Genomic DNA, 20,793 nt, shown 5'->3' on the forward strand with positions numbered 1-20,793 from the left:
AGGGAAAGCCACTGGAGATTGTTGCTCAATGGTTTTCAGTTGGTTTGCTTTCATTTTGTTAAATCCTGAGGAAAGGGGCTCTAATGCTTGGAGCTTCATATCACTTCTCTGGCTGGTGACAGTTCTCACCAACGTCCACCTACCCACATGCAAAGCAATCTCTGTTTGTACAAAGCAATCTCTATGTTTGTATACAAGAGTGACATAGACCCCAATTTTGTATTGCAACAAACATATACCAGTTTCATGCCATTATGGTATGATCTACTTTATCATGAGGTATCATAATACGTCAGATGGTAACTTAGACACATGCTGCAATATCAGGTGATATAGCCCTACAGGACCGGGACGTTCACACAAATCACGCCCTCGGGGGATAAAAATGCTACTGTGAGATCTGGACTCAGGTTTTGTTGGTTCAGGCCTGGCAAGTAACAATTGTTCTGCTGCTTTCTGCTCTAACCTGCTGTCCCTCCAGGGGAATATGTCGTCATGACCACGCACTTTCACCTCAAGCGGAAGATTGGGTACTTTGTGATCCAGACGTACCTGCCCTGCATTATGACAGTCATCCTATCACAGGTTTCCTTCTGGCTTAACAGGGAGTCTGTTCCCGCCCGGACTGTATTCGGTGAGTTTCTGACATGCAGTATGCTGGTGGGTGAGGGATTTCAGTGGAAGAGCAACCATGGCTGCTTAGGTAACCAGAGCACTGAAGGGAATGGCACCACACCTGTTTGTCTGTCTGCCAGTGTCTTCTAATCTGTCTGGTGCTCCTCCCTGTGCTACCTGGAGGTCTCATTTGTGAACCTTATATTTCTTTTGTGGACACAACATATCTCCAAAGTATCCCTAGCCCTCTGCTTGGGGGTCAGTTTCGTGGGCAGGGCTGCTGAACCCTGCCGGGGATCGGTGAAATCTGTTCTCTCTCACCTATTGATAGGTACGTTGGATTCACATGAACTGTTGCGCTCTGCTGAAGCATGCCAGCCCCAGGAGCGTAGGCAGGCATATGCGGTATCTGTTGCCACCTTTCATTTTAACTTCTAAAGAGTAATGTTTGTGATGGCAGGTTTTATCCTTCCTCAGACCTCTTATTAATGCCTATCTGGTGGGCAAGTTGCAAGGTTGAAGTAGCCAGAATCCGAATCTCCGAAGCGCTGCCGGCCTGGATTCTAATCAGCCTAACCGCTTATGTCTATGCACCACATGGGACACAAGGGGGAAAGAGGCACGTTGAGAACACGAGAGGCAAGGAGGGAGGCAACTCAGAACAGGATGAGGATGGCTGAGAGGCAAGAAGGAAGTCAGGATGAGTAAGGAGCAGGTGTCAGAGCCTTTCTTCTGTAGCAAGCCAGTCATTACCTGAAATCCGTGAGCCTAGGAGATAGCACTTGGGTTAAAATCTGCCCTCCGTGGGCAAGGTCATTGAGAAGGTTCACAATCCTAGCAGAATCTACCTTCAGCCTTGTGTTCCCTCTAGTCAGGATTGAGGCCGAGGTGCAACGTGGTGACACCATTGCTGCTGGTTTTCTCTGGGCAGTGGGCCAAGTTCAGGTGCCCTGGATAACACTGTTAGCTCTCTGACTGATCATGGATGTTGTTGACCTGTTCGCAGAATCCAGCAGAAATTAATGTAATTTGCTTGTCCAGTGGCCCCTCATGTAAACGGAACATTCTGTTGTCTCTGCTATTTAGTAGATTTTACTGTACTTGGTGGGGATTGTTTTTTACTGGAAATATGACTGATTGTGAGCTCCATGCCTTCCCCTGTGTTTCCCACAGCACCCTACATTAGTGTTCTTCAGAATAGCCCATCGTGCAGCCATTGGAATCAGTGAGAAAACCCCAAGAGATGCCAAATCAGTGCTGAGTCATAGAGCGGGGCAGCAAACTGTTTTCTCCTCCCATGAAGATTTTCAAGATGTCAAAAAGTTTTCCTATCCCAATGGGGATGAAAACTCAGAATACTGACAATTTTCATGAATCAAAAATGTTCTAAAAAATCAATATGGATCAGTCAGAATGTTTTGTTTCGATAATTTCAAGATGTTTTGTTTCAGTTCTGACCTTTTCCCTCTTTTAAAAATTAAAAAAAATTCAACACAAAAAACTGAAATTTTCCATTTGGTCAATATTGACACTTTTTCCCCCCAAATTTTCAAGTCAGTGCATTCATCGAAACTGACCCTGTTTCACGGAAACAGTTTGGGTTTCAAAGAATCAGTATTCTTCAGCAAAAACCTGTTTGTTGACAAATTCCTGATCAGCTCTCCTGAATAATAACAAGAATCTAGATATTGATAAGCCAGTTACACAGAACTGGCTGCGTCTGCTTTGTTCGAGGTTCTATTGACATGGTGGCTGTGGGATGTAACAGGTGTATATGGGAAAGAGGGCAATGGGTCTGCATACACAGCTTGTACTTGCTGATTACACTCCTGGTCCGACCTGTGCATGTGCTGATCCCTGGGCTGAGTCAATAGGACTGTGCCTTAAACTGACTGTAATTATTTTCATTTCTTTACACAATATCTTTTCACTTTGCTATCAGAGGCGGAAGGTCGGGCCAGAGTTACAAATATATTAACAAACTATTTTAAAATGAATTCCTCCTTCAGTTACTTGCCAAGGCCTGAGACCAGGGTCTCCTCATTCCCTCTACAACAGTTGCTGGTATCAGAGAGGGCTCCATTTAAGCATGGCAGGTGTAGGTGGCAGTCTGCTAGAGCTAGAGGGGGCTCAGTCCCCCAAAATCTATCTACCTCGCCATCTCCCTGGCTGCCCCCATGCACATGCCCATCTCTGCAATCACAGTGCCGATGCATGCCATGTGATGCTGCAGGGGGCGCCTTGAGCCTTCCCCTAGTGGCGAGAGCCAACTGGCTGGAGCTGGAGCCTGGCCCAGGCCAGCACCAAAGGTCAGAAGGGAGCCGCTGCTGCCCAGGCTCGTTCTCCAATCCTGGGGCCCAGACCGTGGGACAGGATGGAGCCGGAGTGAATGCAGGGTAGGAGGGCTCACTCTCCATCCCCTGGGTCCAGCCCCATGGGACAGGAGTGGAGACATCTCTGCTGGGGTGAGTTCGAGGCAGGCCTGCTCTCCAGCATCCCACTTCCCACTCCCAGATCTCCCCAGTGCACTGGGCTGAGATAGAGCTGGGTCGAGCCCCCCGCCTCCCCAATGATATTTTAATCTTCCACCTCTGATGGCAGGTGATAGTGACCTTAGAGTGTGCAAGATGTGGGGAAGACAGAAACTATTGTCGCAATCAGTGATAGCAGAAACCCTTTCAACCAAGGTTTTGACCTTGTTCATTTGCCTCCCACCAGGTTTCTAATAGATGAAGATTTCAATAACATTCTTGATAAAAACATCAAATAGTGAATGTCTGGCAATTAAAAGAAAAAAAAAGAAAAGTGGGTCCATTTATAAGAGTCCAAAGTAAAGAAGACTTTGAAATTTAGAAATTTCCTGCCCAGATGGGTGATATCAGAAAAGTGAAGTAGCGAAAACTGCTTAATTTCCTGGCAATGCACATGTATGGGAAGCTGGAGGCTCTGAGAATGGATAATGGGATACGGAGCCTTTCACTTTCAGGTTGCTGGTTCAGATCTCCATGTGTACTGGCCTGTGTGAAATGAATTGGTTGATCTCAGTCCAGTTGCCCAGGGACAGGTGTCCCATTACTGCCAGAACTGGCACCCATATTTGCAGTCTAAGCAGGGAGGCCAAAACTGAACAGACCATGGAGACTCATTCCTTCAGAGGTTCCTCTTTGCAGATCATGCTTGAGGCAGATTGGCAGGGAGCTGTGAGGGAGCCTTGTATTAGAGCTGGATGGGAAATGGTTTTTCCTGTCCCATAAAAAGTTTCAAGATCTAAAAATAAAAATAAAAAAAACATCCTGAATCAGGACAAAGTCAACATCTAGAAAATTTTTGCAAACTGAAAATGCAAAACCCTTCCGTTTCACGTTTCAATAATTTTGAAACATTTCATTTCAATTTTGCCATTTTTTAAAAACTATAAATGGCTTACATTTCAAAATGAAATCTTGTTTTGAACCAGAAAACCAGAGCTTTTCATTTCAAAAACATAAAAATGAAATCTTCTGACAATTTCAAAACAAATTTTTGAGTAAAAAAATTTGTTGGAACACAGCCTTTCTGAGGAACAGTGTCAGTTTCAATGAATCGGTGTTTTCTGATGGGGAAAAAAAAAGTTTTATTGACAAATTCCCAACCATGTTTAACTTGCATGCTGCAGAAAGGAGCCCACTCTCCAGGCCTGTCACTAAACTCCACCGTACCTTACCAGATAAATACAAACTTATTTGTAATGTTGAAGTGGTATGGTATGCTAGGGATACTTCTGAGATATTCTGTGTCTACAAAAGAAATACAGGGTGCTGTATTAAACTTGAAAAAGACACAAGTTGTTACATGAATTGAAAAGCTTTGACTATGTTAACAATTTTTCATGAAGAACATCATTAGTTTAAAAGGCCATTTTGCCATGAATAATTGCAAAAATTCTTGATAGCATGGTCCAGTGGTGAATGCTCCATCCTGTAAGTCCAGATACCTTGACTCTATTCCCAGCTCTGCGAAAGACTTTTTGTGTGATCTTGGGCAAGCCACTTCTTCTCTCCATGCCTCGTTTCCCTATCTGTAAAATGGGGTTAATTGTGTTCACCCACCTTTGTAAGGTTCTTTGAGGTCAACAGATGGAAAAGATTGTATAAGTCTTAAGTGTTAGTTATTTTCCTATGGGAGGAAGTAAGGAGGGGAGCACAGAGAGATATGTAGTAAATACTCCACAAAACACAATTTTAAATGTCCTAATAGCATCTCCTTCACAAATGTCCAGTTAGATCTGCGTGGCTGGCTGCACCTTACCACTACCACTGTTTGCTATTTTATATGGTAGCAACCAGAAGCACCAGTGTACTAGACTCTGTACAAACACATGGTGAGATCAGCCCTGCCTCGTAAAGTTTGCCATCCTAAGTAGACAAGAGGTGTAAGGGAAACTGAGGCACAGAGAGGTGACGTGACATGCCCAAGGTCACCCAGAAGGCCAGTAGCAGAGCCAGGAATGGAACTCAGGCCTCCTGAATCCCGCATCTGGCCAAACTCATTGCTGAGGTAAGTGGGCCTAAATCAATGGGGCTGGCCCTACCTGCGCCTTTGGTGCATTTGGTCCATGGGCGTGCTGGCATCTCTACCTGGAAGGACAAAGAGAGAGTGGGAAGAGATAGCTCATTGACCAGGCACACAAACATGGTTGCATGCTTTGACAGCACTGTCCTCTCCTGCTTTGTTCCCGCAGGTGTCACCACCGTTCTCACCATGACCACACTGAGCATCAGCGCCAGAAACTCCTTACCGAAAGTGGCGTACGCGACGGCCATGGATTGGTTCATAGCCGTCTGTTACGCCTTCGTGTTTTCTGCGCTGATCGAGTTTGCCACTGTCAACTACTTCACCAAGCGGAGCTGGGCCTGGGATGGCAAGAAGGTGCTGGAGGCCCAGGAGATGAAGGTGAGTCCTGTAGGCAAGGCCAGGGAGCACGGGAGGGCAAAGAAACGCCCCACGAGAGAGCTGCATTGGGACCAGGAGTGGGTAACATGCAGCCCGGCACATTCCAGTAGGCTGGATGCTATTCACTGGGGTCATCAATTCAGGTCTTGACTGGAGCGGTTCTTGGGGGTGGAAGGAGAAAGGGCTGGTGTAATGTATTGTCTTTATCATTCGCTGGGAAAAAACTCCTACAACACTCATGTCTCCATCTGTCCCTCCCTCTGTGCGCGTGTGCGTGAGTGTATGTGTGTCTGTCTCTCTCTGGTTGCATCTGTGCAGGTCTCTGTGTGGTTCAATTTCTCTCTTCCTTTGCTCACTACCTGCTGCATTTTGCGCCATGTTGCTGCCCTGATGCGCCAGCATAAAGCCCCAAAGCCAGGTGCTTGGTGTGATGCTAGCCCCATTAAAGAAGAGAAGCTGCCAGCCTCACGGACCTTGCTCCCTCACCACCTGTCACGGTGGATGCCCCATGCTTTCCACGTGGTGCAGAGCAAGCATATCAAAGGGAGGGTGATTTTAACAGGGGTTACCCTCAGCCATTAGCAGATGGCTACGCTGGGAGGTAGAGAGCAATCTGAAGCAGCAACTGGCAGAAAATAAGTGGGTATCACCCAGGTTTTCTCTTCTGGCTTCGGATCAGCATCTCTGACAGCTTCCTTTGTACAGCCATCGCTGGCCTTCATTGGCACCCTCCTCCCTCCACGCTGATCTAATTGGGGCTGCTCAGAGGAGTCACTTGTTGTGGCACGCTGCTCCCTTGTTTATATTTATTGAATCAATTTCAAAATCAGCTTGTCCTTGTTCTTGGTTCTGGAGCACTTTTTTTTTTTTTTTTGCATGATAATGTGCTGCTCAGAACTGTTGAGGGACCGTGTGCAAATATCTTGCATCACTGAAAGAAGATCTGGGGAGAGGGAATTCAGTAGTTCAGTCCTTTGATTTTGACTGAGCCGCAGCATTGCAAACAAGGTCAAAGAGGGGGGCAACGTGCGATTGGGGGGCAGATTAAAAAACTAGAGCCAATATCAGCCCTGCCATAGCAAGCCCAGCCCTCGTTACCTCTAAACTTGATTCCCTGCCTCTTCTGCGTCCTTGGATCTTCTTTTCACCAGTGTGATGCTACAGATTGGTCTACACTTAGAATCATAGAATATCAGGGTTGGAAGGGACCTCAGGAGGTCATCTAGTCCAACCTCCTGCTCAAAAGCAGGACCCATCCCCAATTAAATCATCATGGAGCACTTCAAAAGAGATGACCTAGCAGAGTGGTTCTGTAAGGCCAGTTGAGACCTGATGGAAGCAGGTGCAACGCCATTGATATCAACCTCACATGATAGGGCTGAATTTGGCCCATAGAGATTAAAGACCCAGTGAAGTCAATGGAATGACTCCAGTAGACATCAGTGGCTGTCAGATCAGGAATGGGCAGAACAGAGTGGATAAAATAAGGGTGGATGTGGCCCTTCACCCATCACTTAAACCAAACCCAGCTCAAATGATTCCAGAAGTTAAAAACAAAAAACCTTCAGTTCACTTTTTTAAAAAATGCCTTTATTCCTGAGTTGCTGTCTTTGAATCAGAGGTGCTAAAATAGCACGAAGATACCATGAGAAATGTTGTCCTTGCAGTAACGTAATGCGGATATGTGAAGTACCCAAAATCTTACAAGGGGAGCCTTTTCTGTGAGATTTGCAGCCTAAGACTCAAGAGAGTCAGATAAACATCTAAGTTTGTGGGTGCTTATCTACCTAGTGTTTATCCATCCTTATGAGCTTCACCCACTTCTGGTCATGTTACAGATCAGGAAAGCTGACCAGATTCCTTCCATTTTGGATGTATTTTCTATTCTCTTTCTCACCACGTCTAACACCAACTATTAAAGGAGCACTCCAGGAAGAGTGGTGGGCTCATGGGACTTGGGAATTAGCTACATCCCCATGTTTGTTCTGCTTTTCTATGCTGCTGATATGTTTCTAGTCCGAGTGTTGTGATGATTCCGCGATGGCTCAGTTTCAGCTTTCCATGAACTGATCTTGAAACAAATGACAAGTTAGGTGGGTTGAATCTGGAAAAAAACACCCACAAAAAACAAAAACACCCCACTGGCTTAAGACTGGATGTTGGCAATGTTAGAAATATTTGTACCAGCAGTAAAGCTAACAGTGATATGCCCAAATTGAGCTCTGGTCTTTGGAAAGCTGCCCCTGAAGCCAGAGGGCTTGTTATTCACCCTTGTGACTATTACTACCGCACTTAATTTGTAGCCTTAAAAGCCCAGTTGTATAGCTCAGTGGTGCACCCACAGTGCTGTATGGTGCAGAAGCCTGGGCAGTAAAGAGGCAGCAGGTTCAATGCCTATAGGTGTTTACCAGGAGATGCCTTTGCACAATAAAAGAGACAGGCTGTGAAATGAAAGCTTTAGGGTGGAAGTCAGAGTCCTTGGTGTAGCTGACAAAATCCAGGAAGCCTGACTTTGCTAGTTCGGTCTCATACAGAAGATGAATGAAGAGGACCTGGTGCAGGCAGCATGGCAGGAGGGGGGTAGGAAAGAGACCTCAAGGAAAGCTGAGGAAGTAGTGGGTGGATTGTGTCAAAGAAGATGGTAAGCAAGTGAACCCTGGAGCTGCCTCAGCCCAGTGAAGACAATGAATGCTTGCCCAGTGCCCCAGCCCATGATGAGGGGGAAGAAGAAGAAGAAGAAGAAGAAGAAGAAGAAAAAGAAGATTTAATTGTTAGCACTGGTGAAAGGGACCAGATTAACAGCCCTTGAGGCTAAAATCCTCTCGTTATCTATGGCACGGACAGCAGCAACTTCTCCCACACAACCCATCAATTAGGGTGACTGGGTGTCTTGACTTTGTGGAGTTATCCTGCTTTTTCAGACTTCGGTAGAATCTGCTAACTTGCTGACCTCCCCCACCTAGACATCTGCCCTATCACTACAGCCACCAGAGGCCTAGAGGACCAGGCACATTGTGGTACATTCTGCTGGTGTGTTATTTCCCCTTTCTCTCACCCTTCATCTGTCCAGTAATTTACATCCCAGCTACAGTGTATCTGTGTTGGGCCCTAGCTGGGAAATGCCGAAATACCACAAGAAATGCTGTATTATTTGCAATTCTCATCCAAGCAAAATCAGGAAGCACCACAGATCTCATGAGAAAGTTACCCAGCCCACATTCTGATATGGTTCGACTAATGCTTCTTGGAACCGAAGCTCCTATAAGCCTTTTGTGTCTCACCGTCGCTTGTTGTTTTCTATGAGGAAGGGGTGTTTGCTGCGCCCTGTTGGATCAAAGAATTTCTTGCAGTAGTTCTATTTCACAAGGTTAGAGCTGCTGCCGCAGACCTGGGGCTATAGATCAAATTGGAGAATGGTCTCTGGTGCCCACTGGAATGATTTTCTTTGAGGGCAGGGGATCAGTTTTGAAGAGCAATCTCCAGTGGTGTGCTGGATCGCAGCAATAAAATCAGAGAGGAGAAAAGGCCGAGGTGCCCATGAAAGATGAATGGTTTCAGGACAATCCACCTCACCACAGGAATCCCCAGAATGGTCCCACTAAGGAGATCCCCCCGAATGGAACCTGGAGGGACTGCCTCTATGGCGAGAGAGGCTCATCGCTGGAAAGGAGATGGCTTGCCTCTAAGGGGAGTCTTGCTACTGGACTCTGATGATGCACCCTCTGAAGGGAGGTGCCACATCTGAGGGGATTCCACACCACTCATGGGTAGATTGGCTGCCTTAGAGAGGATTCTGACCACACTGTAATCCCAAGGGACCAACTGCAGTGGGATTGTCACCACTGGAATCTATGCAGGCCACCTTTATGGTGATCTTTGCAACTGGCATCCAGAGAGATCACTTCTAACGGGTCTTTGTCACCGGACTCTGGAAAGGCCGCCAAACTTGTAAGAATGAAAATTGCCAATGATTGTCCCACCCAGAAACAATGTCCCTCCTCTGGGCCTGCCTACCTGCTACTTCCCTGTAGTGACATCATTGTCTGTACAAGCATCACCGCTTAGTTCTGTCTCCTTGCCTGCTCTGCACTCACCTGAACATCTGGGAGCAAAACAGCTCCCAGTTGGAGTAGCTGCAACCGGACACCTGGAAACACAGCAGTGTAAAGTCCCCATGTCAGGCGGTGAGAGGATATCGCTCCTTTCTCGTCTGGTCCTCAGGCCATGGTTCTAATCACCTGTGAGCTTGAGCTCAGGCAGCTTCTTCTCCGGGTGAATGTCACCAAAGAACATTCCCCAAAAATAAGCAAAACTCTTTCACTCGTCTCTGATCTTGGTTCCCTCCCTTGTCTTTGTGAGACCAACGGTATGGACAGTATGTGAGTGAGTGAGTGAACAACATGGGATTTGTGTGCCTCATCTACTCACCAGTGAACATCACATAAAGCAAGTCTGCAAACTCAGATATTGAAACCAGTTTATATGGGAATGGCTTCTTCTTTCCCCTTTGTTACTGTACATGGTGCATTTGTTTTGTTCTCACCCTCACCAGAGGAGATGGACTGGTACCAAATCCCCAATCGGATCACTGCCAAACCTTGGGAAAGTTATGCTCCAGATCCAAACTTAATGGCTCGGGCCCACCTCTACTAGATGCTTTCCCTCATCCCCCATGACAGCAAACAAGAGCTTGCTGAGTTCTCTCACCCTTACCTACTTGCTGTCCACAGGCCCAAGTCTCCATTATCTTGTACCTTGGGAGTCATTGTTGCCCATTGGCTTCTTTTAGCCCTAAAATTGGCTTCACTTCAAAGGCCCATTGATATAGCCCACTTGCCGTTCCTTGGCCATGCCTCCTCCCTCTCCCTTCTCCATCTGGATGGTTAGCTACATCCTTCTCTCAGCCCTGCTGCTTTTGGGCCTTGATCCCGCAAAGGTTTTGCGCTCCATCCAGCACAAACAAAAGGAGAGGCTACACATGGGCACGAGTGAGGTTAAGTCTTCTGCCTTGAGCAAAAGCAAGCTGGAGGCCCCTGGCTTATCTGCTCCCCTGCAGGTATGCAGGGTGAAGAAAGAGTGGGATGGATGATGATGAAGAATAAGCATGTCAGAGGCCACATTGGGCATAAATATGATCCTCATCATACTAATGAAGTGCTTAGCTACACGCTGCCCTCTTTGGCCTCATTATTGCTAATAGGCAGGAGTCCCTTGGTGGCCATGCATCATTCTCATTAATGCAAGGTTGCATTTCTCTGTTCTCCCTGTTCTGTTCAGCGCTTGCTACCTGGTCCCCTGTCTGTGCTACATGAGGTACCCACATTGTTTGGGATCCAGTCTCCAATGTGTGCGAGCCCTATCATTTCAAACACACCAGCCACTGTTCCAGAAATCACTTTCCCTTCTGCTCCACTCCTCATGCCAACTCTGTAGCCCCTCCTCCAACCCTCTTCCCACTGCATAGCTGAAGCAGTAGAGTCCACTGTGCCCTTCCAAACCTAAGACTGAAAATTTCCTGAACTGAAAATGTTTCAGGGCGCAATCAAACCGCATTCTACGACACACAAATACCCTATCTATAACTAATGGCAGAGGACAGATCCTTTGCATTTCTTTAACACAGCCCAAGTTCGTGCTTTACAAATGGCACGTGCTTTACAAATGGCAATGAACTAATCCTCCCAACCCCCTATGAGGTAGGTAGGTATCACTATCCGACTGGGAAACTGGAACACAAAGAAGGTAAGTGAGAGTCAATGGCGGAGTGGGGGATGGAACCCACCTCTCCTGGGTTGTGGCTTTAGTCTCTCAAAGGAGAAGGCTCAGCTATATATAGACAGAATCAGATTCAGCAAAAATCTCATTGCCAACCAGTGTGTGTGTGTGTACGGCGGGGGGAGGAGGGAAGCTTGTCTCAGGAACATGATGTGATAAGAGGTCTATAATGCATAAGAAATGTATGTCTTGTCACGCTAGCTTTCCCTGCATTTCCTCCATTAGGAATGCAGTGTGTAAAGTCAGCTTTGTGATGAATGATGGAGGGTGACCACACATTCTCTCCCAATGGTGAGACCTGTACTGGTTTTAAAGGAGCTGGGTTGTTTTTCTGCTCTTTTTGATTTTCCAATTTTCCTTTCTGTTTCGCTAGCAAAGGGAATCCCACACAAATAAACACGCCGGGAGGTCAGAGGACTGGTTTGTATCTGATTGTAATAAACATGTTTTTCCTTGTTGAAATCTTTGGTGAGTCATCAACTATATAAAACACAACCCAGGGAACCTAAAGACAGACCATGTGTGCCAATCGCTCAAGTGTCTGATTTCTTGAGCTTCTGAGCCTCTGTTACCAGGGTACCCTCGGAAACTCTTTAGAATGCGTGCGCTGCCTTACCGCTCTAGGCGTCATCACACACCACACTCCCAAGCAGTTGAAAGTCAAAGGCTATTAGGCTTTAAGCATTCCTGCACTTCCTGCCTTCCTTCAGGCTGAAGGGCCTGACCCAAAGCCCATTGAAACCAATGGGAAGGCACTCACTTCAGTGAGTGAGTTCACGAGATACAATGTCTTTGTTATAACAAGTACCAGTAGTAAAAGCTGCCAAGAAGTTTTTCACATGCTTACACCAGGCTGGCAAGGTCACCTCTTGGAAGGAAACACTGTCCAGGCTGAGAAATGTCATGTCAGTTGCAGTCTCTCATTCATCTCCAGTTAGTAACGTAGCTGATTAACAATAAAATAAACCGCAGTGCACCTTCAGTAGAATTCTGCAAGCAGTAATTGATCATTCTTTCAATCCATTATTACGTATTAATAATCTTACCACACCCTGAAGCGAGGGTAAGAAATAATCATAATATATGTAGTGTTTAAATGGTAAAACATTTTCAAACCTTTATGTATCTCTTGATGGCTAGAAACATGCTCACACAACTCACCTTCTTTGAGGATATACAATTAATTGTGGCTCCTCTGATCCAATTAATTTGATCATTAATCAGTTGCTCAGTTAACCACTGAAGACAATAGCAATCCTTACCACCTTCTCAATAAAATACTACAATCGTGGCCTGATCATTAGTCTAATCAGTCTTTGCACTTTGCCACTTGCAGTTTTATTTGTGTAATTGCAGGAGTTATTACTGGACCTGCCATCACTTAATGTGTTGATTGGATATGGGTTTCAAGAATGATCAGCTGCTGCCTGTAGCATCCCACTGAACATGCATTGTGGACTGTCAAATTTTCCTGATGTAACTGACATGGGGTGAAATTCACCTGTGATGTGCTTCAGCAGCACTGTGAGGCTGCAGAAAGAGTAGACAGGTGGGGGAGTCTCTATGCCCAAGGTACTGCAAGAGGGTGCCTGCAACTAAGTTTGCATGCAGAGGAATTTGCATGCAGAGGATGGGATATGGACCATGCCCTACCACCCTGTCTAGGTGTTGCACAAGAGCAGCTGCCGCCACTGCAGTCTACAGGTTGAAGAGCGGCTAGAGAGGGACTGTGTTGCTGTTGTGGGATGGCCTGTCCCAGCCTCTGCTAAGTGACCTTCACAAAACCCAGCCACTGGAGCTTTATTTCACCCTACATAATTACTGGCACATTTTAGCATGGAAGATTGCAAGAACACTGCTGAATCTTCCCTCAGCAGGAGAGGGAGACGCATGGTCAATGGCCATAGCCAGGTACGTATGGGAGTGAAGGGGCTTGATTGGCTGGACCGTGCAGCCTTTGGAGCACAAGCAATTGGGGAAAAAAACCTTTGCAGATATAACCACTGAGTCAGGTTCGCCCTGATGCTTGGGGTCTTAATATTTGTTGTTGACATGTATTCTGAAGGTGGCAGTATGTTCCTGGACATATTCATGCATCCTGAAGGTTTCACACTCTTTAGCAAAGGTTAATATTTGTCTTGAACATTCATAGCAGAAAGTGCAGTGGGTTTGTTGAGGCTCCTTCAGTTTAAAAACTTGCAGTCATCCAGTCTATGAGCAGGAACAATGCCATGTGACTTAGCTTACAAATCATGGACAATGGATGGTGAGCAGTCAAAGGAAGTAGAAGAAACATCCAGGCGATAAGCCGGATTGGCTCAGTGAACAATTTGTGAACTGAAAAAGGAACTAAGTTTGTACTAGTGCTATTCACAATGAACAGGTGGGCCAGCTCTGCTGACAGGCACTTCAAAGGCCAGGTGCTTGGAAAAGGTGGGTGATGCAATGTGATGTTCAAAGCTCTGATGGCATCACATTATTCAGTCAGCACTCTGGTGATTATGTCTACATTTGACAGGAATGTACAGTGAGAGGGCCAGCTGTGTCCCTGGTGGAATTCTAGTGAAGTCAGTGGAGGACACGGGTGATGAATTGGGCTCCCATCGCCTGATAGCTCCCCTTGTTACCTAAAGATAGTGATTGATACGAATTCACCAGGCTGGAGGCTGGAGCTGAATAGAATCCTACAGGCGTCCCACTGGGCACAAAGGCTGGCTTCGCACTGGGCAGGCTGTTTACTCAGCACTGGTGCAGCATAGGGATTGCAATGACGTTTCTGCTTGTATAGACTTTCATGCCAGGTGTGACCGAGTCACAGGCAACTAGAGTGGTTTGATCTGGGATTACACAGTGGCTTAGTGCCTCTCTTGTGACTCTTGCCTCCCAGGCTGTTGTCCTAGGAGCTCCAGCTGGTCTGTTCCAGCCATAGCCAGAGAATGTTCAGCAGTGCTGGCTACATGGTACAGCAGGCACATCTGTGAAATGCTTTCCCCCTCGTAAAGCAGTTGCTGCTAGCAACTGTTGTCCACATTGCGGCTGCAAACACTCATTGCACTTATGTGTCATTGTCAGCATAAATTCCTAGGATGCCACATCTTGCAGCTCCAGCACCTGGATCTGCTCTGTGGCAACTGCAATGAGCGTAGAGTGGGACAATCTGTCGGAGTCTCCTGGGCTTTTCATTACATGAATGAGGTCAGCTTGTGTAATACATACCAGATTTCCTTCGCTGGGTCTGGTCTTATCCTCAGGACAGCCTTGATCCAATCTCCTCTTCTATCCCCTTTCCTAGCCCAAATCCCCCCCCACACATGCTCCATTTCCACCATTGGTAAACTTGAGCCTGCCATCCATCTGCCATCAACGTTGTGCATTTTGCATCTCTGCTTCATGCAGCGTGACCAACCCACAGCCAGTTTAGCTTCTTCACATACTGCAGAAAGTTCCCTTCCCATCAGCTCACTCTGCTAGCAGTTTGGTTGTATATAAGCCCAATGACTGGTAAGAGGGGATATGTGTGGGGAAGGTGCATATATCTCCCAGGATTTGTTTCGCCTAATAGCAGCACTCCCTAGATGGGAGGGTTAGATGGAAACGTCTCTCAGTACTGGGCCTGCCATGCTCACCATCCCAAAATCCATGGGCCAGCCTGATTGTCAGGGTCTGTCCTTCATCCTGCCAACCTAGCTCATGAGGTACTTTAAAAGGTCCCTTGGACGTATTTGGATCCTCATGACATCATATTATGCAGTGCAGCAGTGCAAAGGGTGGCTGACTTGCCCTTGAGGCACAGAGGCAGTGCATGGTGTCATCATGCAGGGTTACAAGTATCCTGACATCAAGACACAAAGGTCGCGATGATATAATCCGTTATCTCAAGGTAATTCACTTTGTCCCACTGGACAAATACAAACATGTGGCAACCCCTAATCCATATCAGTGATGCTCCTCACCACAACAAGAGCCAGGAAGCAGTGCTAGATAGTTCGTTTGAGCTCTTTCCCAGGACTCTGAGCTCATTGGGTCTGATTCTCCTCCCACATACACCATGGTTACTGTGTGACTCCTTACATGTGCCAGAGCAAGATTCAGCCCAGATGAGGTGGAGACAAAAGTGCCTCCCTGTATCATCAGCTTCTGGTTTTACCTACATGGAAGAGGGAGGGATTGGAGCAGGGCCAGCCTGCTGGCTATGTGTCCGTTGTGCCCCTGGAGCAATGCTAAGGGGCTACCAATGGGCTGAGCACCTGACCTTTGGTGGTTATTTGTATCGCGGTAGCATGTAGGAGTCCCATGACCCCGCAGTGCTAGGCACTGTGTGCTGTACTTCCAGGGAATGACTCCCGTTTCCAACTGGTGTAAGCAAGAGGAGAATCCAGCATGCTATCTTCCCCATCTCCAGCAGTCCAAGCAGAGCAGGGATGACAAGGCTTCTGAACACTAGTCTTCTCCCCGCACCATCTTTTCCTTTGGGTCGCAGTACGGCTGCCACCCACACAGCCACCAGCTGAGCAGGGGAACATTCTCCTTGCACTTTTACATGGTCTGATACAGATTTTTTCCCCCCTCCCCTAGAAAAAAGAGCCGGTGGTGCTGGCCAAGAAAGCCAACAACACCTACAACATCGTGGGCACAACATACGCCCTCAACATCGCCAAGGACCCCAGCCTGCCCACCATCTCCAAGAGCGCCACCGCCACCGTGTCCCCCAAGGGCCCCCGCGTGGAGGAGAAGCCCCCAGAAAGCAAGAAGACCTACAACAGCGTCAGCAGGGTGGACAAGATGTCGCGCATTGTCTTCCCTGTCCTCTTCGCCATTTTCAACCTGGTCTACTGGGCCACGTATGTAAACCGGGAGTCAGCCATCAAGGGCATGATCCCCAAACAATAACCCAGCCACACAAACCTTCCATCTATAAATGCCATCCAGGCAGGAACTCTCGGGGGCTTTCATCTTCTTCTTTGTTTGATTTTTTATTATTATTAATAAGCTTAATTTGACTTATTTTGATTATTATTAGAACATTTTTAATGTAAACAAAACTGTGATATTTATTTAACCCTTTTTTGGTTTATTTTAGTTTATTTTTGCTGTTGATGATAAAAAAGGATCCGAAAAAAAGTGTGCCTCTAACATCGTGGGTCTGATGTTCCCCCCGCCCATGTCTCTCCCTCTCCACTCCCTGTGAAATGAAAGCTGCTTGCATGCTGTTTTCATTCCATGCTAAGCTGGTATGTTTTTCAACCTCACTCCCACCCTGCGATAGACTGCTCTGGTTTTGTGGATCCCTATTGCTTAGAGACTCCTGGCAACATAGAGACTTCAAGGATGCAATGACCTCTGTGGACATCCTGCCAGTTAGGCTGACTTACTGTGTTATTCTTTGCTTTAGCTTTATTCTTAGAGCAGCGACTGGTTTGTGAGCTGTTCAGGGAGCTGCATAGCCTCCACTGCAAGGCAGCCTCTGTGTTACCATAGTCAGCTGCCATTAGGGGACAGCCATGTAGCGTTCATGTTTGAACACAAAGGGTGAGGCCGTAGCTGTGGTATAACTGGCTGTAGTGTCATGTAGACATCTTCAGGGCTGCCAATTCTCCATCTTCACCCAATCATCTGCCTTCCATCCTCCTTCCCTCTCTCCGGGCAGAACCGAGCAGCCCTGTCAGAGTATCCTCTTCCACTGCAGTTCTACCACCCTCTCCTACTGGAGTGAAAACAAGCAGGACGTTGGTTATTTGTGCCTTCAGAGGGCACCTCATATGGTGCTTTCCATTAGACAGAGAGATACGTAAGTGTCCTCAGGGTGAATCAGTGATTGATCTCCTTGAGGAGCACCAGAAGCAGAAGAGAGGTTTCCAAAGCCTTGGAAAGTTATAAGCTGGAAGGGAATGTGTGGGCTGTTGGGTGGCTTTATTTTTTTCCTGTTGTTCCAATCCCCTTGCCTCCATCTCCTCCTCCTCTTGATTAACTTTTTGCCTCCCCACTCCCATTCCTCCAAAATCATCCTTTCTCTTGCCACCAGCTACAAGCTTTTACAGACCTCACCGTTAGCAGCAGCCTGGCACCGAGACGTGCAGTCCCACTGGAGCCCATCCCAGGAAGCATCTTTGCTTCTATAGGGTGGAGACCTAGTGCAGTGGCAATATTGGCCCTTGGCTATGAAAGAATAAGACTGTCTCCTGACAAGGGGGAGAGGAGATGCTGCCTTGGGGGCAGGGGTGACAAGGAGTTTTGACCCGTGTAAATCAGGAGTGACTCTATTGAAGCCAATGGAGTTTGGCCAGCGAGATCAGAACCAGACCTGAATCCCCAGGCTGCTCCCTTTGAGAGAGGCTTTTGCCCCCTCCCACCAGCCGGGGGCATCCATACCTTCCCCAACAGCTGTGCCGATACGCTGGGATCCCAGCTGTCCTTTCCTCCTCCCATCCCCTTCCCCACTAGTCTGGACATACTGACACACTGCCCAACCATCGAGAATTACATGCTGCATCTGGTACACCCTCCTGCCCCCAGCCAGTGCTGATTCTTCAGTGTCACCTTCATCTGCCCCCGTGCAGTCATGTGGCCTGTGCGAGGAAGCTTGGTGGGCAAAGGCTTAATTGATTATTAAGAACAGTACATGCCCTCCTGCAATATTCATGGGGACTGCAGGACCAGAGCAGGGAAGCACAGGGAATTTAGGGCTAGACTGTGCAACCGTTGCTCATGTGGACGAGCTCTTATTACACAGACATGCTCCCACAGCTTCTTATCCCTCCACTGTCTCAATGGCAGCATTGCTACAACAGGGGGAAGGGAAGGACACATGCTACTGAGCTGGCTATCCTCTCACAGCCACTGCAACAGGAGCCGAGGAATGGCCAGACTAGATCAAATCCATGCTCCATCTGGTGCACTATCCTATCTCTGACTTTTCCCAGCCCTGGAGAAAGATGCAAGAACCCCACAATAGGCAGATGTGGGATAATCTGACATCCACAGGCTTGCACTCCCCTCTGCTCAAGGGCGAGTGAGGAGCATACAGACCCCGAATGCATCTGACATTTCCTCAGTGCCTGTCATGCCAGAGAGCTGACTCAGCTCCCAGCAAGGGCTTGCCTCACCTGCCGCTGCAGGAAGTGACGCTGGGGTGGGGTACGGCAGCTGTGTCAGTTTACATCAGTGACAGACAACGAAAAGGTGATGACATCTAGGGTACATCAGGGAGGCTTCAGAGGACCTTCAAGTGTTAGAATTTGCCAGGATTTAGGAGCTAACCCCACAGCTTTTGCCACCTCCTCTACTCTGACACCACTGGGTTCTAACACCATTGCTGTCACAAACATACTTTCTCTAAATTACCATATCCCACTAAAGCCAGCCGTGTGGCAAACGGGCTACTCTAACCCCCCAGGTGCTAACACTGTTAAGTATTCCAAGCACTGCTATTTTAACACCCCTGGAGCTAACATTATCCCTGTCACAAACTCCACCACTAACACCACAGGGGCTAACTGCTAACGGGCTCTTTCATGGCCACCAGGGGGCAGCCCTTTGCCAAGGGTCGGTTGGGTGTTTTGGAAAGTATTTCCAGGTCATTTTCTTAACTAGCCAAGACAAAGGGAATGTCATAAAACAGACGTGTTGCTATCATAGTCAAGCCTAAGTGAGTGAAATAGAAACCCTATGAAAGCAAACGCAATAAAATGGTAACTAAAGAATATCAGGTGTTGACGAAAGGTCTTCTATTGAATGCAAACTTAAACATGGGCCCTGCAATGTCACAATTACCTCGGTAGTGATAAGCAACATGTTCCAGCTGGATATGCGCATTCATCCCCTTCAGCTGTTCTGCCATGGGAAGCACAGATCCCTTTGTCCAACGTCTCACTAGGCACTTCTTGCTGCTGACAGTCCTGCTTCCTGGAAATGTTCTTTGATGTCTGTTTATTATAACTCTCGCTAAATTATTTACAAAGCAAACATCTAGGTTAAACCAACTGAAAACTGCTAGCAGCTCTCATTAGCCACTACACGGCATCTGAAAAATGCCATGGCCAGCAGTAGAGTGAGCCCTCACCTCCCCTACCCCTAACTGGGACACTGATTCCGAACGGACACACAGGGAAGTGTGCTACCTACTGAGTTATCAGGGCCACAGCCTGGCTGTTCCCTGGAACTCTTCTATCCACAAGGCCTTGGTTGGTGTCTCTCTGAGTGAGTGTCAGGGCATGTTTTCTTAAGGTGACTTTTGGAAACTCTCATTCAACATGGATGTTTTTATCTGTCTCACCCTCAGCCTTCAGAGTGCTTTTCATGCCCATATCTAGCACGAAGCCTTTCAACCCCTTGTTTTCTGAATTCCGGATGGTTATTCCTACAGAGATGGCTAGTGATGGTGAGGTGATAATGGGTCACCCCACCATGTTACTCTTAGATTTTAGATGTCTGCCTGATAAATTGCTCACTTTCCAAGTGTGTGTTAACACTGAGCAAAAGCCAAGTGTGTTCCCACCAAAACCTGGCACTGATGCATGCTGCAGAATGCCAGCTGGAGGCAGAGAGACTGGCATCCTTTGGTTAAAAAAACAACAAAACAAACAGGATTTGTAGTTTTTCTTCCAAGGGAGGAAGCATTTTGGAAAGATAGTTATAAATAAATAAATAAATAAATAGTTATAAATAAATGGTTTAACACTCCCTGCCAGCTGACATCAGGAAACAGAGAATGTTCTTTTCTTTTGGAGGCTGAGATTAGGACATGTCCTTCCAGTTAACACTAGATTGTTCATCAACTTACCTTTCTAAAGGAACCCCAGATAAGGCCTGTGCTTAACACTAGCTTGTAGATTATTAGCAGTCATGTTTATTATGGTAGTGCTTAAGGAACAACCAAGATTGGGTCACCATTGTGCTAGGCACTGAGCAAGCACAGAGGAGTAGAGACTTGCTTTGAAGAGCTTACGCTCTAAACCAACAAGGCAGATACAGGAACTACTAGAGCTGGGCAGAGAAGGGAAATGTTATCTCATGGAGGAATTTGATATTGGGTCATTTGGTTTTGTTCTGTTTAGGAATGAAACCCCAACATTTCAAAATTCTCCATGAAAGAAATTTTAAAACCCACCATCTTGTTTCAGGTACATCTCAATGTTTTGTGTTGACTTTGGCCTCTTTTAGTTTATATTGTATTATAATATATATAAGCCACAGTTTTAAAAAATCAAAAGGAAAGGAAAAATCTAAATATTTTATTTGGAAAATGTCAAAACAGACCATTTTGACATTGGTAGAACGTTTCCCCCCTCATTTTCTGCTAAATGAAATTTTGGCAAAGTTGACAATTTCATGAAGTGCTTCACTTTCAACAGAACTGCACCCTCTGATGGAAAATGGTTCTGTCAAAGCGTTTCTGACCATCTCGAAATATAACATGCAAGCAGAGTGATCAATGTGATGGTGGCAAACACTATGCCAGTGCTATGATTTTTT

At 46.8% G+C, this 20,793-nt stretch overlaps 1 protein-coding gene across 4 annotated transcripts in view; it reads left to right on the plus strand.

Annotated features, from left to right (window-relative positions):
- The window catches only part of GABRA3 (gamma-aminobutyric acid type A receptor subunit alpha3), a 131,814-nt gene extending 111,021 nt beyond the window's left edge, over positions 1 to 20,793 (plus strand). For 2 of the 4 annotated variants that reach the window (XM_073360724.1, XM_073360725.1), the window contains 3 exons: positions 482 to 634; positions 5,336 to 5,547; positions 15,898 to 16,297. In XM_073360724.1, coding sequence (XP_073216825.1) covers positions 482 to 634; positions 5,336 to 5,547; positions 15,898 to 16,212 — 680 coding nt within the window. In that variant the 3' untranslated portion in view covers positions 16,213 to 16,297. Of the gene's footprint in view, positions 1 to 481; positions 635 to 5,335; positions 5,552 to 11,695; positions 11,977 to 15,897 lie in introns of those variants that run through there. The other 2 variants (XM_073360727.1, XM_073360726.1) reach the window with 2 other exon arrangements.

The sequence above is a fragment of the Lepidochelys kempii genome, chromosome 9 (genome assembly GCF_965140265.1).
Source record: "Lepidochelys kempii isolate rLepKem1 chromosome 9, rLepKem1.hap2, whole genome shotgun sequence".
NCBI lineage: Eukaryota > Metazoa > Chordata > Testudines > Cheloniidae > Lepidochelys > Lepidochelys kempii.